General features: G+C 39.7%; 1 protein-coding gene and 1 pseudogene across 1 annotated transcript in view; both read right to left on the reverse strand.

Annotated features, from left to right (window-relative positions):
* The window catches only part of ADAM17 (ADAM metallopeptidase domain 17), a 52,183-nt gene that overhangs the window by 22,649 nt on the left and 5,087 nt on the right, over positions 1-24,447 (reverse strand). Inside the window, 7 exon segments of the mRNA XM_032652200.1 lie at positions 1,261-1,374; positions 3,290-3,379; positions 5,440-5,573; positions 6,609-6,777; positions 8,749-8,837; positions 9,631-9,761; positions 18,014-18,146. Of these exon segments, the coding sequence (XP_032508091.1) occupies positions 1,261-1,374; positions 3,290-3,379; positions 5,440-5,573; positions 6,609-6,777; positions 8,749-8,837; positions 9,631-9,761; positions 18,014-18,146 (860 nt within the window).
* Positions 13,545-18,019, reverse strand: LOC116763970 (annotated as a pseudogene).

Here is a 24,447-nt window from a genome sequence, read left to right on the forward strand (position 1 = left end):
CTCACAATGTGACTGTATCTGGAGACAGAGCCTTCCTTTAAACAGGTGATGGAGGTAAAATGAGGTCATGCAGGTAGGCCAAACCCAAAATGTCTGGTGCCCTTACACACACAAAGGGAAGACCATGTGAGGACACAGAGAGAAGACGGCCACCTACAAGCCAAGCAGACAGAACTCAGAAGAAGCTAACCTTACCAACACCTTGATCTCAGACTTTCAGCCTCCAGAACCGTGAGAAGATAAATTTCTATTGTTTAAGCTGCCCACTCTGTGGTGCTTTATTATTGGCAGCCCTAATAGACTAATACACTTGGCTGAGTCTCTTTAGAAGAGTAATGGTGCTATCTCAGACAACCTCTCCGGTGGCTAGTGGCCCACGTTAGATAAGGTATGTCAGAGTATTATACAGATACAGCACTCTACGGATCTCAACCTGATAATATCCTTTAACTCCATTCAAGCTTTGAAAACTTGATTTCGCTTTGGCCTTGTTGAGACTCTAACCAGAGAACCCAGATAAGCCACACTGTGCCTGGACCAACCCTAGAAGCTATCAGATAAATAAAGATGTCGTTTTAAGCTGCCAAATTTGCAGTGATTTTTTACAGCAGCCATAGGAAACTAACACATTAACAACACAGCGAAAGATAAACACTATCACTTCACAGGTGGTCATTTTACAACAAAGCAATAGGACACACAGACAGAAACTGAGATCATGTGACAAAAAGGATAAATCATATCTTGTCAAGGCAAGAATCCATATGACATAGAATGTTTATGTTATCTTTAAATTTGTTACCAGAATAAAAACACAAAAATTTTAAATTTCCATAGAGAACTTTCAGATCTCCAAGTTATACTTCTACCATCTAAGACATTTTCATACCATTTGGTAATTACTGACCTAAAAGATCTACTGATAAGCTTCAAAGAGACCTGAACTACCAAAATGGTGTGTAAAATATCTGTAAGTTGGGTATCCATCTATTTTCTAAAGGCCTATTACTTCACTAGATTCGCAGAGATATTATGGTTAAGAAGCATTGCTTTGTAGCATTTTTCGCTTTCAGTTCTGCCCACCTTGCTGTCTGCCCTGCTACAGGGGATAAGGTCACTGTTGGATCAGCTGGGGTGGGCTGCCCCTGGTTTTCAGTCACCTTTCCTAAGATGCCCCTTCATTAATACAGACATGACCCACGTTTTTAGGAATCAGAAAATGGTGTTAAATAGTATCACTTTCAGGGTTCCACGACCTACCTCTAGCAGCATCTTCACGTCCCAAGCATCCTTTTCTTCACTTGGGTAACTTTTTGCCATATTGAAGTGCCTTTCACCAGGTCTTACCTCTTGTGGAGACTTGAGAATGCGAATCTATACTTAAAGAGATAAAATACTTAGAACACTTCAGAAAAAAGTCACAAGACTGAAATAATACTGCATTGTTTCAGCTATTCAAAAAAAGACCATCTACCATTCTTTAAAAATAAAAAGTTTTAGAGTCAAAATTCCATAAAATTCTTCAGCTCTAATATCTAATGTTTAATTTAAAAACAAACCGAGAAGCAAATGGTATGGAAAACACATATGTCAAAGAATGATTTATAAATGTACTCCTAAAATTTTATTTCCTCTATATTTAGTTGGAAAAAATGAAAACCTAGGTTCCACGAGCCTAAAATAATTTATTCCAACTACAGTCATTGATTCAGAGATACAGAACAATAAGATGTGCAGCACTGCACACCACAGGAGTAAGAGTACAAAAAATAAGGGCTTTTCCTTACACACAGTACAAATTCATATTAATCCTAATTTTTTAAAAAAGGAACAAAGGTTTCTCTCCAAAGGAGATGAAACGTATAGGATGGAAAATCTGGCAAAGGAACAGAGCCATGCTCAGCTCATTGTGTCTGGTATCTCTTCCAGATCTGCCTGCCTACATAGGGGATACTGGGGTCTGCTCTGCCACCACGTGGTAAGCTCACTGGGGCGGCTCTGCAGCTTTGGCGGTGGGTGATCAAGATCAATTCTGCGATGAACCAGGTGAGGGCCCACTGTGACAGCATATCTAAACCACAGCCTCCAACCCACCTATCATCTTTAAAGAAACGGGTTTTTTAATCTCCTATCACACCTAATTTTTTCAATTGTTTCCGAATTTTAAAGCAAAAAGGAGCTTTATTTATCGGTCTTCTAAAACTCAAACATGATGCAGCTATTTTAAACAAGTGAGACAACTTTATTGTACCACAATGGAATAATCACCAACATATTCATGAAATGAAAAAGCAAGGTGCAAGAGTACAACATACCACGAATATGTCAAATACACACATGTACAAACACATGCTATGCATGCATAGATACGGATGAAACTAGCGACACGGGTGTCTCTGGGGAAAGGAACTGGTTTGACAATGGGTAGGGGTTGAGGAGACTTACTTTTCACTGGCTTTTGTACCGTGTATATATTACCTATTCAAATAATAACTTAAAAAAGAAAATGCAAAACAGTAAAAGAATGGAAAAGGGGAAAATAATTCTCTTAGTTTTCTACAAGTACTATAAAAGTTTAGCATTTATAAGTATGATTTCAAATGCTTTTTTCTTTTGATTCTCTAAATTCTAACCTACAGAACCTATAAGAATATGTCTAGTTTAGTACAAAGAGCCTGGAAAAAAATAGAGACAGTAATTTCCTTAATTTACATGTCAAAATGTCTGTCCAAAGCAATACCCAATTTCAGAAGTCTTGTTAATCAGTCTTATCAATTTGGAACAATTTTTACTACGTGATATAATTAGGATGACATTAATACATCATTGCTGGACATACTCTATTGACAGATAAGAACTCAGGAGATTTTTGGGAAAAGAGATCTAATGGTTCTGTATGTATAAACGCCTTGCAAATGTACATAGTATTTTTAAGTAAATTTTCTAAGCATTCAACAATACGTGCTAGAATTCTAACTAAAGACATTAAGCATAATCATAGAAAACTAAAGCAAGGCAGGGGATAAAAAGGCTATGAATTCAGAAAAAAGAGAGATCATAGCAGCATAAGGTGGCTTTCTGCCTAAAATAAGCCTAAGAAAAGAATATTTCATAATCTATAAATAATATCAAAACACTGTTAAGTTTATCAGATAAAAATCACTGGCATTTCAGAATATTTATTTATGAGTAAAGTAGAAGGTAAGTTTCTGGGTTGTGAAAACAAGTGACAAATATTTACAACACATAACTTAGCTGAGTATTATAACCCACATCCATTGATAAATACCTGCTCTATCTGTATTCCATAACCTTTAAAACCTGCATTGTCCCATGAAGTGTTCCGATAGATGTCATCAACTCTGTCAATTAGCTCTATCTGTGTGTATAAAAGGGCGAGAGAAAGATATTATGTATGTCTTTACCACTCTTTGCAATGTAATATAAGTTCTGCAGGGGTTAAAAAAAAAAATCAGTTCAGATAAAATACCATTGTAAAAGTTTCACCAATTACAAAAACTCGCATTAAGATGTTATGCTTTACGTTGACAGCGCTAATAAAGAAATTATTCCTAGCCTCAAACTTAAAATGTTGGTACCAGAATAGAGCAGTGGTACAGTTCATCCCAAATTTCAGGTAATCAACTGCACAGGGAACCAAAATATCAAGTAACAAGTTTTTTTTAAGAACTGCCATTCCAGGGCTTCCCTGGTGGCGCAGTGGTTTAGAGTCCACCTGCCGATGCAGGGGACACGGGTTCGTGCTGTGGTCCAGGAAGATCCCACATGCCGCGGAGCGGCTGGGCCCGTGACCCATGGCCGCTAAGCCTGCGCGTCTGGAACCTGTGCTCCGCAACGGGAGAGGCCACAACAGTGAGAGGCCTGCGTACCGCAAAAAAAAAAAAACAAAAACCTGCCATTCCAGTCAACTACAGAAATGAAAGTTAAAAGTCAATCAATTTACCTAAAATATTCCTAAAAATAAGTACTCTGTTCATTCTATCTCTTGCCACGTACCTCAGAAAAACATCTTCTTCAGAAAGAGGTAAGGAACAGTGACAGATACTGCTAACCCTACACAAGACCCTCCCTGGGCAAAGTTCAGCACCGAGGACCAGGTAGAAACAGAGAGAGAGGAATGAGGTCTCACCACACCTCCTTTCTCCTGTCCTCTGATTTGGGGAGGGGGAAGGTGGGTAGAGCTACTGAGGGAAGAGCCACAGTACAATAGCCAAGGACAATTCAAACTATTGAATATATAGAAACAGAATACTCATTACCAATCTGCTCCTCAAAGAGAAGGTTTTATTGTTCAAAAACTGGGTAAATGAGGTTTGTTCTGGCAGCTGTGAAGCACATGATACATCTGAGAAATTGTTTTTTGCTTATAGTAACTATAAACCAAGAAATGCAATTTTTAACACCAGACCTCTCATTATATTCATATTCTTGGTGTAATGAACAAAGAAGCAAACTGAGAGCCCCTAATACAAAACCCATACTAAGAAAGCATCTTTTCAAGAAGGACTCTCTTACTTAGGAACAAGAACTATAGTGACTTCACACACTACTCCTACTACCCTCATAATAAATTCACTTGACGTGGAAGGGAAGGGAAAGAAGGGTGAGGAAGGGCACAAAAAAACACAGAATGGGGATAGCAAGGCAAGGAGAAAGACGTCTTTGCTGCACCGGGCTCTGCACTACGAATGAATAGCTGCATTCTCTTATTCCCTCAACATCATTTCTGTCAGTGCCAAGTTATCACGAGGAATGAGGTCATACTGACAAAAAAATGTCAATGAAATATGATTCCCTTGACTTTTAAAATTACAATAGTAAATGCTTAAAAATCCAGCATCAATACTTCTGTAATCCTGCCTTCAAATCTTTGCCCTATAGTTATGACCACAAAAGTCCCATCTATTTCATCCAGTTATAGTCCAACAATTAGCTATTTTATACCAGTACAACACAAACCAAATTGACCAACTCCTCTGATATATACATATAAGCAAAAATAATACACACAAGTTCATAGAAATATCAATACTTTTTTCCCCCACTCTGGAGCATACATCCGTACGTGTCACCAACAGGATCACTGCCATTATAGCAGAGATGTTTTCACAGAGTTCACTTCTATAAAGGAAGGCCTACGTTATGAACTTTCCCTAAACATAATATGCATAAAAATTCTGATGTGCAGAAAATCTTAGTTGAAAGGCAAAATGGGGTTTCAAAAATTTGAAACTAGAATCTCTATACAATAATGTAAGAACCTCAGGTGACAGCCCTCAAATATTTTAGGGAATGACAGAGCATCTGAAACAGATCTCATTTCACTACGTTCAAATTATAGCAGTCTTCTCTTAAATGGAATTTGCCTACCTACGTGAGCTTTTTTGTCCATTACCTCATCCAGTATCAAACACTTACCAAGTAGTTTGTAGTTGTACTCTCTTCCCCTCTGCCCATGTATCTGTAAAAGCGATGATCTGCTACCACCAATAATTTACACGTGTTCTTCAGGGGATTAGGGTCAGCTCTTCTCTTCACCCGATGAACAAGCTCTAATATGAATTTGGATGCACTATTAAATCAAAATTCATCAAAACAAGGAGTGTTTTATAGTAACATTTTAAATCTACCGTATTTTTGAAACAAATATTATTTGAGCTCAGTATCCTTAATGGTATCTTGAACAGGAAAACAATTTGGAGAAAGAAAAAAAGTGAAAAGTCATATGAGGTTTTCAAATTGTAGAATTCAAAACCAAGGAAAAGTGCAAAAGTACTTAACAGAATAAAACAATCACCTATCTATTGCTGGGCTATGAAGGTGTCATTTTCTTCTAGAAGAAGTCTACAAATTAACAAAAGTAACAGTAAAAATATCCAGATAATCAAACATTAAAAAATTAGTGGGGATTCCCTGGCGGTCCAGTGGTTAGGACTCCGCACTTTCACTGCTGAGGGTGCAGGTTCAATCCCTGGTCGGGGAACTGAGATCCCACAAGCCATGCAGGGCAGCCAAAAAAAAAATTTTTTTTGAAAAATTATTTTGTGTCAACAGGTCATTTTTTCTTATCAAATAATCACACTGCTTAAGAATTTAGTTATATACTAAAATGCTAGTAATATTTTTCTAAAGTTTTCAAAAATGAGGACAGAATATTTCTCCAAGATGGGTAGATGGTCTTTAAATGACTCTAAATTCATCTGTCCCAAGACATAATTTTCTTCTTTCTGAACAGGACAGACCTCTCCTGCTACCAACTAATTTCTTATAAACTTATCTGAAGATTGTTTTTTCACAGTACTATTCTGTCATTTCTAAATACCTACAAATGAAAATATTTTCCCTCAGATTATTCAATTTCCCCTTTCCCCAATCTTTTTAAAAGTCCAATCTTTATTGCCATCATTATTTTCTAGTGTTTTCAATTCTTACAGAAAAAACATCAAGAAATTTCTGAACAAAACTATTTTCAAGCCAAATACTATAGTTACTTGACAATCATGTTCCTTTTTATCAATTAACAACCACCCACTGAAGACAACTGTTATGCTTGCTTCTTATTTGAAATATATTTTTCTTAGTCTTACCATCAGGTGGCTCTCTGCCTACCAGCCCTTTTGGAAGCAACTCTTCATTATCCGCCTTTATATAACCACACACTTTTGGAGACTGCAAACGTGAAACATTCTTGATATCTTCAGATTTATAAACTAACACTCTTTTGTCTTTAGTATCATTAATTAGTCTCCAAAGTGGCTAAAATAGAAAACAAATATAACTGAGATGGAAAATATAAAAATTCCTAAATATTCAAGCCTTACAACATCCTTTCCCTATTTTTAGGTAACATTCATTTCCAGGTTAAATAAACTGACTAGTCAAAACAAAGTTCTTCTCTGTAAGGGCAATGGTCTCATCAGAACCAGATAGCTCATACAGAAATGATTCTGTGTATGTATATGTGTGTGTGTATGTATCTCCATACCTGTCACAGAAATGAAAATCAAAACCTCAAGGAGACCACTTCATACCCACTAGGTTGGCTGTAATCAAAAAGACATATAACAACAAGTATTGGCAAGGATGTGGAGAAACCCTCATCTACTGCTGGTGAGAATGGAATACGGAATATAAAATGCGGTAACTGTAAAATGGTGAGAATGTAAAGGGCAGCCACTATGGAAAACAGTCTGGCAGTTCCTCAAAAGGTTAAAAACAGAGTTACCATATGACCCAACAATTCCATTCCTAGTATATTATATACCCAAGATCAATGAAAATATATGCTCACATAAAAACCTGTTCAAAAATGTTCATAGCAGCATTATTCATAACATAAGTAGAAATAAGACTAATATCCAACTGATGAATAAGCAAAATGTGGTATATCCAAACAATAGAATATTACTTGGCAATAAAAAGAAATGGTGTACTTGACACATGCTATAACATGAACACTGAAAACATTCGAAATGAAAGTAGCCAGACACAAAAGACCACATGCTGTGTGACTGCATTTTTATGGAAATGACCAAGCAAATCTAAAGAAACAAAAAAGACAAATCTAAAGAGACAGAGAGTAGATTAGTGGTTTCCTAGAGCTGGGAGGGTTGGGGCGAGGGGGAAGTGGGCTTCTAAGTAATAAACCACTTTTTCAATTTAAAAAATTATTAATCTCATGCAAAAGTACTTCAATAAACCTCATGAGTTTACTTTTAAGTGAACATCTCACAGGGAAATGTTAATTATGGTCATTTTTGTACTTAGTGAAACCGAGAGATACGGATGGAAAGAGAATTCCTAATTGTCCCAAAGGGTATTTGGAAAAGTGAGGAATCTGAGCAAAATTAACTTGGATCCTAAATGCACCCACTTTGGATTAAGAATTAATAGATGATCCTAAGGAAATAAGCAAACCCGTGCACTGTGGCAGAAACAATGCTGTGCATTCCCCACACGGTTTTATCTTTCTGAGCACAAGAGATTATCTTCCCCAGCCTCCTTTGTAGGCAGGTCAGAGACAAGAGTTTCTGGAACGTGGGTGGAAGTGATGTAGGCCACTTGCAAGCCTAGCCATAAAAATCCCCTGTGGGATCCTCCAGCTGTTTCCCTTCTGTGGCAACCTCAGAGAATATGTGTCCATGTTCCAGAGTATTCTCATTTTCCTAGAGACGCAGAAACACTTCAACCCACAGATCTGTAGCAAACATTTTGTTTTCTGGACTAGTATCTGACATACAGCCATGTGTCTCACACAAATGTGGCCAGTTTGCTCTTGGTTTCTACTGCTAGGATTTCAATGGAAGAATGGCCAGAGCCTGAGTTTCCTAGTTTCCTCTTTTAACTTCTCAAGACTATGAACTATCACCTTTTATAGATCTTGCATTTCCAGAGCATCTAGGAAAGATTTCATCTTCATCTTTGAGAAGGATTATTAGAGAAAGAATAAAGAAAAAATGAGGCCGTTTCCTCTTCCCATTATCCATCTCACATGTGACTTTCAATTATTGTACTTAAAAATACAGAGTGCATCCTATGACAGCATCTTAGATATATAAAATATGTGTATTTTTTTAATCACCTATTTTTCTGGTTTAAAAAAAATTTAAATACAAGGAGAAGAGAAGTTCAGTATAAAGACCCTTTTCTTCTTAAAACAACTGCATAATGGCTTTCTAAACATCAGAGATCTATGCTCCTGATAAAAGTATTCACATGTAGACTTACCTCTATATTATATTCCACCCCATCTGTGTTGATTCTTATTGTAATATCATCATCTCCTATGTGGGCTAGAACCCTAGAGTCAGGCTCACCTTAAGAGAAGAAAAAGTCATTATTAAAAAATATTTAAATCAAAAAATCAACTATGCACTATCAATAAGAATCAAGCAAGCCCTTCTGCAGAGTGGAATGTGCCCAGGCACCATGGAGACGTAAAAAACACAGGCCCAGCAAGCAGCTGGGTTTCCTCACTCTTAAGGAGGAGCCACAACTCTAGTCATTTGAAATCGGCCTCTTTCCCTGAAGCCTCTTATGAGAATTATCCAGCGTGTTACAGAACAAAACAAACAAGGGCACATTTTCTTCTGGAATAACTTTACCTACTTTGGGGTAAGAAAGAGGAGGCAGAAAGCATGATTCGGAACATACAGGTCTTGAACTGTACCACTTGGGTATTTTAGTGCCATTTTTTTCATATTGCAGAAAATTTTCCAGAAGTAAACTGCAATTGCTTCTTTAATATATTTTCTTAAATAAATACATGACAGGATCACAGAGTCAATTATTTTATCTCCTATCTTCCTTGTTTACAATCTCATAAGGGAAGTTGACAATCCCTCCCTGAAGACAAAAGGTTAAATTCGTATGACTTAAGAGGAAATCTGTTGTAATCATGAAAATAGCCAGTTAGTATGACATGCTGGATAATACCCATTTCCTCCTGTTTTAATGTTTCTGCTTCCAGATTTACAAAGCTCAAATAAAACAAACAATAGCACTTCTTTGACACCCCTTTATCCTCCCCTCAAAAAAGAATACACAATCTAGTTCAATCTGGACACCTAAAACCCAAGCACAAAGGCAAACAAATGAGCACCTACTAACCAACCACATGTCCACTGAAGAAGTCCTGCCATTTGACGGGGTACTCGCTTTCATCTTTCCCATCTACCACCACGACTTTGAAGTTTTGGGAAAAGCGTTCAGTACTTGATGTCAGGTATAATTTAAAATGCCTAAAGAAAGAATGCATCTGGACTTGAAGCACATAAAACAGAGGCCTAATTTTCATTTGATTAAACTTACTTAAGAAAAAAGTTGACATGAGTTTACATTAACAAAGTACTATGCAAGTTATAACTACTGTTTTACTTAGTTATAAGGTACTTAGAGTGTTGTTATCTCCGGTAAAGACAAAACAGACTAGTTTCTTTAGTTGTAAGAACTTGGCAGACCAAAAGGAACGAAAGTGGGGGGGCGGGGGGGAAGATTCAAAGAGCTTATATATTCATCTTTTCTGGAGACTCGGAAAAATAAAGAAACACAACTGGATAGTTTAAGCTGGAGTTCTGCTTATCTTAAAAATCTAGGGAAGACTGATATTACTGGATACCTTTTATTGAACACCTACTCAGTGCTAGCTGCTCTGTACGCTGTCTCCACCTCACACAGTAAAAACTGAGATTAATCAACATGCTCAAGGTTCCACAGCTGATAAACAGAGGAACTGAACACTGAACTTGGTTTTTACTTCAAACGCCTGCACTCCACTGCCTCCAGCAATCAGCTGCTCTTACTGCTGCACAAAATTAAATATGCTACTTTCCATGTTTAAAAGCAGCCATGCTTCTTTTCTCCTTCTAAAGAGAACTTACCTTGAAAAAAGTAATCCACAGTTACCATGAGGAAAATAAGTATCAGGTATCCAACAAAGATGTCAAAATACACACTCCAGTTCTTTAGTTGGTTTAAATACTCTTTTTTTTTTTTTTTTTTTTTGTGGTACGCAGGCTTCTCACTATTGTGGCTTCTCCCTTTGCGGAGCACAGGCTCCGGACGCGCAGGCTCCGCGGCATGTGGGATCCTCCCGGACCGGGGCACAAACCCGTGTCCCCTGCATCGGCAGGCGGACTCTCAACCACTGCGCCACCAGGGAAGCCCTAAATACTCTCTTGTACAAGCTTCATTCCTGACATCAAAACTGGACATGGTGAGCAAGAATTTTCAATGATCATTTACAAAATTCTTTCAATGTACCCAAGAACACCAAAGATAAAGTAAAGGTATGGTTTTTATCTCAGCCACAGGAACTAATTTTGTCAGCTATGGTGTTGAAAATATAAAATGTTACAGGTTTGGTAAATCAAAACTGCCAGGAAGAATCCAGAGTGGGACTATCTCCATGGCAACACTTTTTTAACTTTTTGAGCATAACAAGGTAACTTCAGTTTGTTTGTGGTTTTTTTTAATGGTCATTGGGAAGGAGACACAATAGAACATAATCTCAGAAAACCTTGGAACATTTTCTCCTGCTACCTTAAAACGTACCTTCCCACACACAGTTATGATTTTTTTGCCCTGTCAGTTATGCTGAGAACTTTGAAAAGAAAAGCATCCCTCCTGGGAATTCCCAGTGGTTAGGACTCTGTGCTTTCACTGCCAAGGGCGCGGGTTCGATCCCTGGTTGGGGAACCAAGATCCTGCGAGCCGGGTGGCACGGCCAAAAACAAACACAAGAAAACAGAACAACCACCACCACCAAAAAGAGCATCCCTCTTATGAATGCCTTATTAGTTAGTTTTAGACTCTCTAGGAGTCTCAATACTACTTTTGCTTAATGTTCTTTCCAGGAAAATCACTAGAATTGCACTCTTCATTTTCTACATTAATCTTCTATGTCGTAAAGAAAAGGACCAAGTGTTGGTAAAATTCCTGTTTTTTGAGTTTCCAATCTTCACCTTTGAGCTATAAAACCTCCAACAGGATATGTCAGTCAGAACTTATAGTTTACTTTATCCTTCCCAAATTAGGTGAAATCGTGTACTTACAGACTTCCTTTAGCAATTTATCTTTCTGACTTTTAAGGATTTACAGTGACTACAAACTGGTGTTAATCAGTCTGAATTATCATTATTTTCGTATCTTTTTCTGGGGTATATACTGTAAAATGATCACCACAATAAGTCTAGTTAACATCCATCACCGCACAGTTTTTTTTCTCGTGATGAGAACTTTTAAGATCTACTCTTTTAAGGTCTAACTTTCAAATATGTAGTACAGTATTATTAACTATAGTCACCATGCTATACATCATTACATCCTCATAACATGTATGTTATAACTGGAAGTCTGTACCTTTTATCTATTTTTTTTATAGTGTTTTATTTATTTTTGGCTGTGTTAGGTCTTAGTTGCAGCACGCAGGCTCAGTAGTTGCGGCGCGCAGGCTCAGTTGCCCCGCAGCATATGGGATCTTAGTTCCCCGACCAGGGATCAAACCTGCGTCCCCTGAAATGGAAGGTGGATTCTGAACCACTGGACCACCAGGTAAGTCCCCATCATATCTATTTTTAATGGTCCATTTAGCTGGGTATATATCTCTCTCCTTCCTTCCTCCCTCTTTCTTTGTGGCTACATTGGGTCTGCATTGCTGCACGCAGGCTTTCTCTAGCTATGGCGAGCTGGGGCTACTCTTCATTGCAGAGCACAGGCTTCTCACTGCGGTGGCTTCTCTTGTTGCAGAGCATGGGCTCTAGGCGCACGCGGGCTTCAGTAGTCACGGCTCGCGGGCTCTAGAGCGTAGGCTCAGCAGTTGTGGTGCTCGGGCTTAACTGCTCTGCAGCATGTGGGATCTTCCCAGACCAGGGCTCGAACCCATGTCCCTTGCACTGGCAGACGGATTCTTAACCACTGTAACACCAGGGAAGTCCCCACTTTCATTTCTTTATCAGTTCTAGCCCTCTTCAAATATTTTGAGATATTTCACTTTTTGTTTGCTTGTTTGTTTTGTAACAACAGAATTTCATTTCTCGTGGTTCTGGAGGCTGGGAAGGCCAGGATCAGGGTGCTGGCAGATTCAGTGTCTGGTGAGAACCCACTTCCTGGTTCAGAGACAGCTACCTTCTCACTGTGTCCTCACATGGCAGAAGGGATGAAGGAGTTCTCTGGGGCCTCTTTTATTTCATGTTTTATTTTATTTTATTTTTTGGCCACATGGCATATGGGATCTTAGCTCCCTGACTGGGGATCGAACCCATGCCCCCTGCAGTAGAAGTATGGAATCTTAACCACTGGACCACCAGGCAAGTCCCTGCAGCCTCTTTTAAAAAGGCACTAATCTCATTCGTGAGGGTTTCACCCTCATGACCTAATCACCTCCCAGAGGCCCCGCCTCCTAACACCATTGCATTGGGGGTTAAGATTTCAACAGATGCATTTGTGGGGACACACACAGTCTACAGCAGTCATTTTCACAGTGGACCACCAGGTCAAAGGGGCATAAACACCCTCCAGTTTCTGTTTCTCCTGAGGCCTGGGAATTCATCTCTTCCTAGGTTCCTATGTATATTTCTTTTCTTTTTTTATTGAAGTATAGTTTATTTACAATATTGTATTAGTTTCAGGTACACAGCAAAGTGATTCAGTTATATATAAATATATATATGTATACATCTATATTTTTTCCCCTATTCTTTTCCATTATAGTTTATTATAAGATATTGAATATAGTTCCCTGTGATACACATAAATCTTTTATTTTATATACAGTAGTGTGCATTCTGTAAATCCCATAATCCCAATTTATCCACCCCCTTCCTCTTTGGTAACCATAAGTTTGTTTTCTACATCTGTGAGTCTGTTTCTGTTTTCCAAGTGAGTTCACTTGTACTAATTTTTAGATTCCACATATAAGTGATATATAATAGGTATAACTTTTTCCAAAAAAATTATAACATTATCAAAATAGTATTAAAACAATATTTGTATTATTTTTTTCAAATTAACAAACTGTAATTGTTTTCCCAAAGATACATTTTTTTTTCATATACACCCATCATACACTGTAACCCAAAAAAGCAGTGTACATGAAATAAGAGAAAATAAATTAAAAATCCTTACCAAAGCATAGGTAAGGAGGCTCTAGGCTGGAGCACAGCTGAGTTTCCAGCAATATAAGGAGGCTTAAAAGTTTCTTTTAAGAATGCCTGCTAGCAAGGGCTCCAGCCAGGTGGTTGGTTGGTCTGTAAGTCAGTCTTGAGTACTTGAAACAGTTCTGTGGTTTTTGCTTTCTTTTTCTTAGCATTTAGAATAGCCATCATTGTCCTGCAATAGGCAGAGCTATTACGTCCAGGAAAAATGAGGGAGGGAACCACAGAGGCAGCGTGAGATCCAAATACAGCATTCAAAGGTAATTGGTCCAGTGGTGCCTAGGGAAGGAGGAAGGGGATGGCACTCCCGGGTTAGCCATCTTCCTTCAGGGGTGTGTACTAGCCGTTTTCTTCATGGATCTGCACCAAGGACTTGTAGGACTGCTGTGCTCTTGTCAGGCTGTATTGAGATTTGCTGGCTCCAAACTGCACTAGTGCTTTTCCCTTCACCAGTGTGGCACTGATCTTCATGATCACTGACTCTATTCACTGCTCCAGCCCTGCTTGGTGAGAAGTTCCATGCAGATGGCACCTCCGCCCAGAACATACCCCCAGGAGAGGACTGGAGACACAACCCTGACAAACGGCGCCTCAAAGGCAAAGTTATCTTTAAAAGAAAAGTTAAGTAGAATGAAGTCAGCTCCTTTTTTCTCTTTGAGGATCTGGAGATCATTGTGCAAAGTGCTGTCCTGGTCAGCTTTGAGGAGTCTGACATTCCAATCATACAGACTGTCATTCACGAGTTCGACTGCATAGTTTCCACCTCTGAAACTCTGTGATGGGTATATATCCCTGAGCTCCTTCGTCAGCCGGTCAGTAGCCTGCACCGAGACAGACACCGCACCATTTAAGTAATCTTGCCTCCGGTTCTTTTAAATTTTCTCTGGTATGGCCAAGTCTTCTTTTCCGATGCCGTCACCTTCAGACTTCTTGCCCTCAGCTGGCTCTTCTTTCATTTCATAGTGATCAGCAGCCAAGTTAGGGTCATCGGACTCCACTGACCAGATGGGGGCACAGCAGGGTACGACTCCATGATGTTGCAGTGGATGCAGACGGGATCCCCAGGCACTGACCCCCGTGGGGGGAGATGCGGTTCAGGCGGTTCGGCCCCAGCCAGCAGGAACTCGCAGCTCAGCTCATCCAGGCAGGCGCTGGCAAGGCGGAAGCGCTCGTGGCCGCAGTGAAAGGTGGACTCGGGCAGGGCCCCCGCCCCGGGCCCACCCCCTGGTCCGGCCCCCGGTGCCACTCCCTGGCCCCCCGGCTGCTGCCCCTGCGGCTGCCCCTGCGACTGCGGCTGCCCCTGCGGCTGCTGCATCCTCCACTCTGCTCCGGGGCCAGCGAGCCGGGAGCCTCCGGCCTCCGCCGCCACCGCCCTCATTACTTTAATAGTAATACTATTTCTTGATTTATAAAAAAGAGGGACTATAACTTCTGGGTAAATTTCAAAGTTTTTTTTCCCCATAAGATTACTCTTTAACTCATCATACAATCTCTCAGTGTTTCCATGCTTTTTCAACCATTAATAATCACATCAAAATTTAATGTTATGATCTTAAATTATTTTGCTTTCATCTACCATCTAAAAACAGAACATCTCATTTACCATCACCATCAAATAATGAGTGGCTTCATATAGGCAGTTCAGCCCTCTACAATTTGATCATTTCAAGTATCCCATTTTTTTTTCTTTTAAGCTTCAATAACACAGTATAACAGAAAAGAAAGGGTATGGGCTTTGGATTCTGACATACCTGACTCAAATCCCGCCTCCACCACCGACTTGCTGTTTGATCTCGGCCTTAACTTCTGAACCTAATTTATCTTCATCTATAAGTGGAAGTAATACCAACTACTAACTGAAGAGTTTTGAGGGTTAAATGAAATTAACTACTTTAAAGTACCCGGTACAAAGTTCTCATATATTGTTAGATACATTTCCTGTTAAACATTTAAGATGAAAATTTAAATTTCTCTGCTTCCTTACACAGAGGGAAGATAAGGAGATGTTGTTTAACATTTCCTTAATGAATCAATGGCATCTATGAAACACGAAAGAGAAGTATGTTAGGCTATGGCAGTGTCTGACCCTAGAGTAAGGATTCTACAGGCTACCTCAAGTCTAACTTCAAAAGAAACCCAGAAAACTAAACTTTGAGTTCATATCATTTTAAAGTCTTCTCCCGTCCTCCTTTGCTCCTACTCATTTCTTGCTGCTACGTCTCCACTCCTTTGTCAAACTCTTCATCAGCATAGCAGAAATAACACAAGTTTTGGAAGTCAGACTTGTGTTCAAACCCTTTAACTTCCACTTTCTAGCTGAGTGACTTTGGGCAACTTACCTAACCTCTCTGAGCTTCAGCTTTTCTTTGCCTTCAAAAAGGGAGTAACAAAGACTTCTATGCAAAGTATGGTGAGAATTAGAGATAATCTATGTAAAGTGCCTACTGAAGTAAATACCTGATAAACTACAGCTATTATTAATATCACCACTCTGCTCAAATTTGCTATAGGTGAAACTAGATAACCTATACTGCAATATTTTGACATAAAATCCAACAAAAAGAAATCATTCAAAAATAATCTTCCCTGGTGGCGCAGTGGTTGAGAGTCCTCCTGCCGATGCAGGGGACACGGGTTCGTGCCGCGGAGCGGCTGGGCCCGTGAGCCACGGCCACTGAGCCTGCGCGTCCGGAGGCTGTGCTCCGCAACGGTAAAGGCCACAACAGTGAGGGGCCCGCGTACCGCAAAAAACAAAAACAAAAACAAAAATAATCTAAGGATGATGGCAATAACTAGGAAAAATAAAAAGATATAGTAAAAATATTTGCATAAAATATCAGTAACACATGTGATGATGGATTCATTTCCTTAATACCAAGCACTACTACAATTCAGTAACACAAAGGATAAACCCAATAGAAAAATGGTAAACGGATACGAAAAGGCAGACAGAAAAATAACTTATAAACACATGAAAAGATGATCAATTTTACACAAAATTAAAATCAAAACATTTGTGAGGTGCCATCCCCTTTCAGAGCAAGAAAAGTCAAAGGCTGATAAAACCTAGTATTGGCAAAAGGATAACAAGAAGGAGGTAAACTCACACACTGTTGCCAGAAGAATAAATTGGTCTAATGTCTTTAGGAGGAAACATGTCAACATCCATAAACATTTATAATATGTATACCCTTGATCCAGTACAGTAATTCACCTTTTAAGAATGTATCCTATAAAAATACCTAGATATGGTAAATGCATAAAGATATTCACTGGAGCACTTTGTTACAGGAAAAAAAATCACTTTGATTAAACAGTATCCATCTGTACGGTACTACTCAACAAACTGTCATAATTTATGCAATAGGAAAATTTATGCAGCTGTTTAAAAATGAGGGTAAATCTATGTTATCTGTATCACCTACATATATATAGATCTATATGCAAAAAAATATGCATTAAAATCTTTTGGAAGTTTATACAGGAAACTTTCTGGGTCTGGGAAGTAAAAACTTCTCACACCCTCTATAGTTTGTTTTGTTTTTTGCCACGCCAACACAGCATGCAGGATCTTAGTTTCCTGACCAGGGATCAAACCTGTGCCCCCTGCAGTGGAAGCGTGGAGTCTTAACCACTGGGCCACCAGGGAAGTCCCTCTGTAGTTTGTTTTTTAAATCAGGTGCATATATTACTTTTATATATGTGTTGGAGAAGGCTTACCCTATGTGTAAAGAAAAGCCCATTTATATGCTCCCAATGTTTGTTATTTGATATTAGTAAAGCTCCCTAAAAACACTTTAGAAAGAGGCCTGTTATTATCTAACACATTTACAATCTGCAAAACATGAGATAATTAAAATTAATGCCCAAATAGACCACAACTATCAGTTTGTGCTATGACATAAGAGCAATTCAATGTGGAAAGAGACCCAGCTCACCACTAGGCTGTGGAGTCCTAAACAAATCCTTTATCTCTAAAGCTCAGAGTCTTCATATATAAAATTAAGACAGTACTTAGTAGAAGGTGGACAATTCTAAAGTAGCACAAAAGTATTATAAATCATTCAATTAATTAGAAATTCTTTGTTAGAATTCCAAAAAATAAAATAAATATACCATCATTAATTCCTTTGGAATACACATCTACTTGTTAAAAAACAGTCATTATACGAATCTTAGAATAAGCACTACACCATTATAAGAACCATGACAGACTATAATTATATTACAAATCTTTAAAATGTAACTTCTAAGATTTAATTAGACACTCCAATTTTTCTGCTTTTACCAAACAAGTTCCTCATTGCCCCAACATTATTCTATGAATAATTCAAATTAACCTTTTCAAGGCTGAAAAAATTAGTAGTGTTTCTAAGTGTGTTGAAGCCTGTAGATCCCTTTTTCTTACAGAGTGCTGTTGGATATTCGATAAAGAGAGGATATCGTAGTCTGAGAGCAAAGAATCAAGCTTTTCTGAAATAAAGGTAAAAAGGTTATTAACATCTAAACCTACTAATCAATTGTAATATCATTAAAATGAGTCCAGACAACAAACTCTTCCTGATGTAATGCCCCAGCAAGACCTACAAAATACTCTTACCAAACACACACATACACACACACACACACACACACACACCAGTTTTTAAGACAAAAAGGGATTAGAGGTTGCCAAATTAAATAACAACTTTAGGAAGTAATCAGCCACACCCAAAATGTTCCATTCCTGCAAAACAAATGACCCAATTTCTCCAGGAAACAAATGGCATGAGAAAGAAGGGAGGTGGAGACAGAAGGACTTAAGAATACAGCAAGCAAGCCAGTGTGTGAGCCATTTTGGATCCTAGGCCAAGCAAATCAGTTGTGGAAAGATATCTGTGACAATCAGGGAAATGTGAACATGAGTCCATGTTCATATTAGATGCTAATAATTTTGATATCTCAGAGAGTATCACAGTATGCAGTGAACTAACTTCTAAATTCAAGGCATTTCTGGCTTGTATGGTTAGAATTTTTAAGATCGAGCCTGCCAACTTGACCTGCCCACTTGGGCTACATCAATTCCTTATCAGTTGATGTACAGTAACAAAGAGCAACAAATGTATTAATGGTCTGAGGAAACCAAACTGGGGAAAGTAAATCTTTTACAGAAAATCTTTATAGAAAAACCACATATTCCAAATTAGAGAGCAAAGAAGTGGTAATATCCCTATCATTGTTGCCCTCAACAGACACAGCAGAATATCAATCCACCAGACAGCAGGAAGTATAAGTGGTAAGACCAAACCAATCCCTAGGAAAAGAAAAACATTAATTATTTTACCAGGCTGACTTGGAACCCAGGAAAAGCAAAGATGGACTGCCCCAAAGATAGAACAAGCACAAATAAGTTTTTATTTGGTATAGAGCAAGAGAAAACACTATAGAGTATATGCTACCCCCATAAGTCACTCTTTATCAACAGCAACTCAGCTGTCTCTCCTACAATCAGGAGGATTTTGGAAGACAATTTTGGTGACTTAAGTCCCTGTAAAAACTGTCTAAAAATATTTGAGCTGATGCTTTCCTTTTCTCTCAGCAAATATCACTGGAGAAGCAATGGTATTCAAAATCATTCCACTGGACTTAGAATGTCCTCAAAATATAGCAGCAGGAGCTTAAAATACAAGTGTGTTGCTACTGCAGTTAAATATGCTCACAAAACCATTTTTAAAAGAAAGAATCCACCCAATACTTTTCACCGTCCTCTTCCCCTGAATATCTTCAATTGGCTCTTTCATCCGTTCATTCACTGCTGTGTGCCAGGCCCTGGTCTAAGTACTGAGATAACAGCACTCAACACAGCCAAGTCCTTGCCTAAAGCAGCACTCATTTTAGTGGGAGAGACGGACAATGCAAAAGAAAATCCACGTCAGTGCCATGGTGTGAAAACAGGACAGCAGAGAAGCAGTGGGAAAGGCCAATTTATACAGAGTGGTCAAAGAAGGAAAAATGCCCCACTGTCACACAATACTCAAGCAAATGTGAAGAGACACACTACTATATGGTTAAAGCAATTTAATCAAAGTCCACTCAAGGCTCTAACTCAAGATAAGATTAAAGTGGTAGCAAATTTCACACTTGCTGGGTACCACCCATTTTCTGTTAACAAAAATTTCCTTTTAATTTTAATCCAGAGGAAAGCTGTTTCAGAAGGCATCAATCTCTTTTATGCCAATGGATGTTTATTGGTGATTTGGCCTTGCTAATTACAATGCTTTGAGGCACCAATGAAAAATCTTCAAGCAGCTTATCATTTATTCAACAATTTTTGAGTGTTTTGTTTCCCACAAGACACCATACTAGGTGTTCTATGTTATCTACACAAACACCTTGGGGTATTTTCCCCATTTTACAAATGAAGAAACAGACTCGGAGAGAATAGTATCACAAAGCTAACGAAGCACAGTACTAGGATATGAACTGGGGCCAGTCTGGCTGAAAACCCCAAGCTTTATTGATTTCAACTTTTGAAACTGCTTAAAAATAGCCTACCTCTTCCTGCACCTTCCACTTCTTGGCCTCCTACATTTTGACATGTCAATCAAACATGACCATGCCTCCCTCTGAATTCTGAAGCTTTCTGTTTACACCTTTTTTTCTGGCATTTTTTAGTTGTATTTGTCTTATCTCACAAATAGACTGTAAAATGGCCAAAAATGAGCTGTTTTAAAATCACAGTATTCTTACCTCACAACACCTGGCACAGAACCTTGCACAAAACAGCACTCGTTTGCTCAAATTCTCAATGCTGATACAATCCTTTAGCTCTTCGACTTCCCTGATACAGGCTGGTACACAGACTCAGTTTCATTCAAGATCATAATCACCGCCACTGAGAAACTTAACCTCAATTCTATAGTTTCACTGTCAACAATAGAGGCCAGCTGTTCTCAAAGAGTGCTCGCTACAAGCAGTCACCGCCTGGGAACTTGTTTCCCATCCCGGTCCCCCTCAATGGGAAATTCCAGGTGCAGGGCCCAGCCATCTGTGTTCAACATGCCTTCCAGGTGATGCTGATGCACTACTCCAGTCTGAGAACCACTGAACTAGGCTCAACTAAGGAAATAAAGTGAAGAAAAAGACCTTTAAGCACAAAGATGTTCACTGTTCAGCCTTGTATTAGTTTTAAGAAAACTGGAAACGCAGTAAATTAATACCTGGCAAATAGAGAAGTTATAGCATTTCCAAATGACCAAAAAAAAAAAATGCAATCATTTAAAATGCTGTTAACAACAGGTTTTAAGAACATGAGGAAACACTTATAATATTAAATAAACAAAGGTAGATTTTAAAAACTGTTCATACTGCATGACCTTAACTATGTATACAAATAGGGCTAGAAAAAAAATAAGAGCAAGACAGTAACATCTTTGGTTATCCTTAGGTATTTTTCTATAATAAGCACTTTTTAAATGCAGCTTGCTAAAGCACTTTAAAATACTTAATATGTTTCAATTGTAATTTACTCCTTCTAATAACGAGAGGTCTCAAATTGGACTTCCGGGAGCCATTACAAACAGTGTGGTAAATGCTCTCTCTTTGTCCAACACCCTGAGCTCCTGCTCTTGCAGATAACCTCTCAGATGCTCAGTACTTCACTGCACTTTACTTCCAAAATTCCAACCATCGGTAATCCAATTTTCTATAGCTTTTTCAACAGAATTTATATTTCCCCCCTATCCATATCCAAAAATCTTAAGTATAAACCACTAAACTTCTTACAGTAGAGTTTATGACAGTTTATACTAGACAATGCTACAAAAACTACCTTCCTTATCAGCTCAGTGTATGGTCATATTCTCCTGTTTAGAAACGCTACAGTGGCTGCCCAGCATGCTCTACAATGAGGACACTTTCCTTGCTTCCTACAAGTTGCTCCAACGATCATCCTAAACAACTGAGCTTTTCTCATTTCGGCTGCTACAAACACATATTAGAAATCAGACATTATTCAAAAGGTCAGGCTAGAGTACTGTATTATTTAGGATCCCCTCCCCAAAGCTCTCTGCTCTTCTCTGCCACGTGTTAGTTTCCCTCATTGGGCCTCCTCTGTCTGGTCCTCCTTAGGGACCCTACCCTTACTCACTGCTTTTTTAATCTCTTCCACCCCCACTCCCATCCCTCCTTTCTTGCAAACACATTCTGCACATATTTTCCCCTTTCCACCAGACCCCACCTATTCATTTATTCAACAAAAAGTTATTGAAAACCTCCTACCTTCCAAGCACTAGGGATATTAATGGAGAGAAGGAGAGATACATTTCCAATACTGCGACTTTGGGGGAAAGAGCATCACACAAAAAATCATTATAAAGTATGTCACAAACCAAGGGAGAGGAAATGGAATTTATAGAACACAGCAGGAGCATGACCCCTGTCTGGCAAGCCAAGGATGCTTTTCCCAGGGAAACAGCACTGAAGTTAAGACCGAAAGGATGAGGAAGCAGCCAAGAGAACGAAAAGAAAGGACAGGGTTCTAAGTAGACGGCATACCTGTGCTGAGGTCCACAAGAAATACAGAACACAATACACTCAAAGAATTGAAAGCAAGTCAGTGAGGCTGGAGTGCAGAATGGCACCGCGGACATGAAGACGTGTGAGGCTGCAGAGGCAGGCAAAGGTCTGGTCATGGAGGGTCGTGGAACTAAACAAAGGATTTTTGACTTTGGATAAGGGCAACAGCTATAAATTAGAAATTTCATTGTGACTGTGAAACCAAATGCCCCTAAAACCAAGTTCCCCTGCCAAGTTTGTGATTAGCCTCTCTCTCTATCTGAAACTTTATTCTCTTTCTTGACCTGACTCTGTTGCCCTCAGGATTGAAGAGTATCACATAAAAGGCGGGACTGAAACCAAGCAGGACCCTTCAGGGCCCTCCCAGATAAAAAAAACTTTTTTTTTTTTTAATAAATTTATGTATTTTGGCTGCGTTGGGTCTTCGTTGCTGCACACGGGCTTTCTCTAGTTGCAGTGAGCGGGGGCTACTCTTCATTGCGGTGCGCGGGCTTCTCATTGCTGTGGCTTCTCTTGCTGCGGAGCACGGGCTCTAGGCGCACGGGTTTCAGTAGGTGTGGCTCACAGGCTCAGTAGTTGTGGCTCATGGGCTCTAGAGCGCAGGCTGAGTAGTTGCAGTGCACGGGCTTAGCTGCTCTGCAGCATGTGGGATCTTCCCGGACCAGGGCTCAAACCCGTGTCCCCAGCATTGGAAGGCGGATTCTTAACCACTGGTCCACCAGGGAAGTCCCTACAAAAGCCCTTCTGTCCCCTGTTTCTGGTTTGTAGAAAAGGCTTTAGTCTCTCCGACCTTCCCCGAGTTCCAAAGAGCAGATTCAAGCAATTACTAATTAGAGAAGTGATGGAAGGCTGAAACAAAGGGAAAACGGTCAAGAAACAATAGAGAGTCCTAGCTCCTCCTCCAGGGATATACAGAACAATCTGACACAAATCTTTGAGTTGTTCTGCAGGAACTAAGACAGCCCCCTCCTCCCAAGTGGAGGATAGTGACTACAAGCTGACCACAAGCACACAGAGCCCAGACTGGTTGGAACCAGAAAGTTGATGATTAAGACTCATGAAAAACCACCCTGTTACTTCACCACCAACCAATCAGAAGAAAGTCATGCTCCCCGCAACCCTCACCCCAAACGTTGCCTTTAAAAACCATGTCCAGCCAGGAAGATGGATCTGAGACAAGCCTACATCTCCCATCTTCTCCATCTGTGCCCTCCCAATCAATAAACCTTCTTCTGCTCCAAACTCGGACATTTCCATCTGTTGGGCCTCACTGTGCGTCAGGCACATGAGCTTGGGTTCAAGAACAACTGCAGTGTGCAGAACGGGCTACAGGAGGACAAAACTGGAGTCTGGGGAATCAGCTAGTAAGCTGCTGAGCAATCCAGGTGGAGATCACTAAAAGACCCCCAGGTTTCTGGCTTGGATACCTGGGTAGACAGTGGCACCACATTCACTGAGATGTAAAAAAATACACAACTAAGAGGAGGTTTGGGGGAGGGATGTGTTGAAGAGAAAAACCATAAGCCCACTTTTGCTAAAGCCCATGATACCAAACCTAGGTTTAATACCTAACTGTAGTTTCAACCTTCACCAGAAAAGTAATCTTAACCAACAAGTTTGGAATTGTCTACTAATGAGGTAATCTGTCATAGGGGCCCCCGCCATCCCCCAGAGGAAGAAGAGGTTATCCATATGATAAAATCCTTACCAGTTCCCTTCCCCCAAAAAAGATGATGTCCTAGCCTAAAAACAATCCTTTTCTTTTCTTTCGCTAACAGATCCCTTGCCCCACCCTTACTCCTATAAAAACCTTCCATTTGGTACAAACCCTCTGAGGCCCCTTCTAGTTGCTAGAAGGGATGCTGCCCCAATTCATAAATTGCCTAATAAAGCCAATTAGATCTTCAGATTTACCCGGTTGAATTTTGGTTTTTTTTTTTTTTTTAATTTATTTTTGGCTGTGTTGGGTCTTCGTTTCTGTGTGAGGGCTTTCTCTAGTTGCGGCAAGCGGGGGCCTCTCTTCATCACGGTGCGCGGGCCTTTCACTGTCGTGACCTCTCCTGTTGCGGGGCACAGGCTCCAGACGCGCAGGCTCAGCAGCCGTGGCTCACGGGCCCAGTCGCTCCGCGGCATGTGGGATCCTCCCAGACCAGGGCTCGAACCCGTGTCCCCTGCATTGGCAGGCGGACTCTCAACCACTGAGCCACCAGGGAAGCCC

This window comes from Phocoena sinus, chromosome 13 (assembly GCF_008692025.1).
Source record: "Phocoena sinus isolate mPhoSin1 chromosome 13, mPhoSin1.pri, whole genome shotgun sequence".
In the NCBI taxonomy this organism is placed as follows: Eukaryota; Metazoa; Chordata; class Mammalia; order Artiodactyla; family Phocoenidae; genus Phocoena; species Phocoena sinus.